Raw genomic sequence first — 2,773 nt, 5'->3', positions numbered from 1 at the left:
CCCAACACTCCCTCCGTCTCTTTCTGTCCCTCTCCGTCTTTCTCTTCCTCCCTGTGTGTCTCTCTCTCTCTTTCCCTCGCACCCACCTACACATTCCCTCTATCTCTCTCTCTTCCCCTCCCCCAACTCTCTGTCCATCCCACACTTCCTCCATCTCTGTCTCTCCCTCCCCTCCTCCCTCCCCCCCCCCCCCCCCCCACTCTCCTCATGTCTCTGCTTCCCTCTGTCCCTCTCCCTTTCCCCATCTCTCCACCACCACCCCACCCCTCCTCTCCCCTTCGCTGTCTGCAGGTTTTTGGGTTGGAATTAGTGGAAATTGATGCGAAAACACATGCCTACATTCTGGTGAACAAGCTGCAGCGAACAGAGGGCGACACTATGAACTGGTAAGGTGTGCTGTGCCCGAAACGTGCTTCACCAGTTTGTCAGCCATGGCGCTGAGGCATCTCCACCCATAGAGTGATGCTTGTAACTGAAGCCAAAAGTCTAATGTTTACAGCGTTGTTTGTCTGACCAACGTTGTCCAACACCATCTGCCATTATCCAATCGATCGAGATCCCTTTGTAATGCCATATAACTTCCTTAGCTGTGCGCTTTACGTCTTAGCGTCATCTGCAAACTTGCTAACCATGCATCAAAATAATTCACATAAAGTGATGAACAGAACCGCTCCCTGTAGAGCGCCACTGCTCACAGTCCTTTTTTTATTTCTCTTTATTCATTCACGGGACGAGGGCATCTCTGGCTAGGGCATCATTTATTGCCCAGAGGGCAGCTCAGAGTCGACCACGTCATTGTGTGGGTCTGGAGTCACATGTAGGCCAGACCAGGTGAGGATGGCCGTTTTCTTCCCTAAAGGACATTAGTGGACCAGCTGGGTTTCTCCCAACGATCAGCAACGGATTCACGGTCATCGTTAGACCCTTAATTCCAGATATTTTTCTGGAATTCAAATTCCACCATCTGCCGTGGCGGGATTCGAACCCGGGTCCCCAGAGCGTTATCTGGGTCTCTGGGTTAATACCCCTAGGCCATCACCTCCCCTTGCACACAGCTGCCTGACCATTCCAAAGCACCTTTGTACTGACATAACTGCATTGTTGATGCTTGTCAGGGCTAACTGGAAATCTCACACCGTGCTAGCAACAAACCTTTAAAAGCCTTGGAAAGTTACACAGGACACTGCCCTTTAGAGCCGGACAGGCCAAAAATTCCATTGAGCGGATAAAAACAAACAAAAAAGAAACGTGGGCCAGGCTTCTCTACGGGATAAAAATGGCCATTGATCACAGATAAAACAAGTTTGTGGCTACAGGTAAATAGCATTGATCTGTGCCAGTTAAAACTGTAACTTGCTTTGTAAACGAGCCCTGTACAGACAGAGGAGGAAACATTGGAGGTTTGGATGGAGGGGGAAGACCGAGGGAGGCAGCTCAGTTATCACCGTTCGCAGGGTTTCGCGGAGTTAATCCCTCCCAGCTCCCCACCCCCACCGTGATGGTGAGGAGCTGCTTCTTGAGCGTCCTTCTCTGGATGCTGGCTTGAAGAAGGCGCAGGGTGGCTGGTTCCCGCTTCGAAAGGGCTCCTGCCTCGCGAGCTTGCAGCGACCGATGAAGGGGGAGGGAGGTATTTGAGGCTGCCGAGCAAAAGCAGAACCCCTTCTCTCCCCTCCCCCCAACACCTACCCTTTCCTCCTCCAGACGTCTGATGGTTTTATGCGGAGCCGTCCCGGCTCCCCGGGAACCAATCACATTTCAGGTGAGCGTCTCTGGAGTTGTCTCTCTGTGCTCTCCACAGTCGAAGAAAAGAGAAAGAGCTTCACCCTGCCAGACGCCATCGTAACGCTGCGACTCGGAACTGAACCCTTCAGAGACTTTTCTGAGTGGGAGCCAGTCACCCTGTGCCTTTTGCGCGGGGCCAGTCAGAGCGTCTGCGAAAGGAAAACCGAGAGAGAGAGAGACATCGCAGCAGATCCCTAGGACAGGGACGGCTGAGCTGCAGCGATACCTCCCAAGTGGTTGGGGCATGCAGCCGTTCCTGGGGGTGGGGTGGGCGGCAGGGGTGGCGGGGTGGTTCCGGGTTCTCCCGACCTTGCCAGCCTTGAACATCGAATGCACGTGCTGTGTCTGGAGAAACGAGGGGGGAACCAAAGGTGAACTGTTTCCCCAGTCTTTCACTCAAACCGTAACACCCATTTCCCCCCTGCCCCACCAAATTTGTATGTGTGTAAGTGGATCGAGGGGAACGGGGTAAAGAACCAGAGGGGGAAGATGGATCGAGGGGGAACGGGGTAAAGAACCAGAGGGGGGAGACGGATCAAAGGGGAACGGATGGAGGGAGAATGGGATAGAGAACCAGAGGGAGAGACGGATCGAGGGGGAACGGGATACTGAAATGGGAGGAAGAGCAGCTGGATACATTGGGGATCTCCTTCGCTGTTGACACTGGACTGGAATGACACTTGCTGTGCTGTTCCAGAGTGTCCCGTTCTGTTCTCCCGCTCCCAGCTCGGTGCTATGGTCAGCGATGGCCTGCCTTGTTCTCTGTATAAAGCTGCTGTTGGTGTTGAATTTTCTAGGGGCGATGCTACACCCAAGATGGGGCTCCTGATGGTCATCCTCTCCATTATCTTCATGAAGGGCAACGTGCTGAAGGACTGTAAGGACATTTCTGTTCACGTGTCTGCTGTCAGAACCAGCTTCTAGGCATTCCTTCAGCCTGGCTAAACCCCCTCCCTATCTCTATCACCTGCTCCCGATCCCCTACACCCCC

At 53.5% G+C, this 2,773-nt stretch overlaps 1 protein-coding gene across 1 annotated transcript in view; it reads left to right on the top strand.

The window, feature by feature from the left end:
* Positions 1 to 207: 207 nt before the first annotated feature.
* Positions 208 to 2,773, top strand: part of ndnl2 (necdin-like 2) — a 6,219-nt gene continuing 3,653 nt past the window's right edge. The window contains exons 1-2 of the mRNA XM_048594536.1: positions 208 to 386; positions 2,580 to 2,659. Coding sequence (XP_048450493.1) covers positions 208 to 386; positions 2,580 to 2,659 — 259 coding nt within the window. The remainder of the gene's footprint in view (positions 387 to 2,579; positions 2,660 to 2,773) is intronic.

Source organism: Rhincodon typus, unplaced genomic scaffold, assembly GCF_021869965.1.
Source record: "Rhincodon typus isolate 14 unplaced genomic scaffold, sRhiTyp1.1 hic_rhity00010668, whole genome shotgun sequence".
NCBI classification, from domain to species: domain Eukaryota; kingdom Metazoa; phylum Chordata; class Chondrichthyes; order Orectolobiformes; family Rhincodontidae; genus Rhincodon; species Rhincodon typus.
The sequence above is the reverse complement of the archived record's forward strand: the minus strand, read 5'-3'. Positions and strand labels throughout refer to the sequence as shown.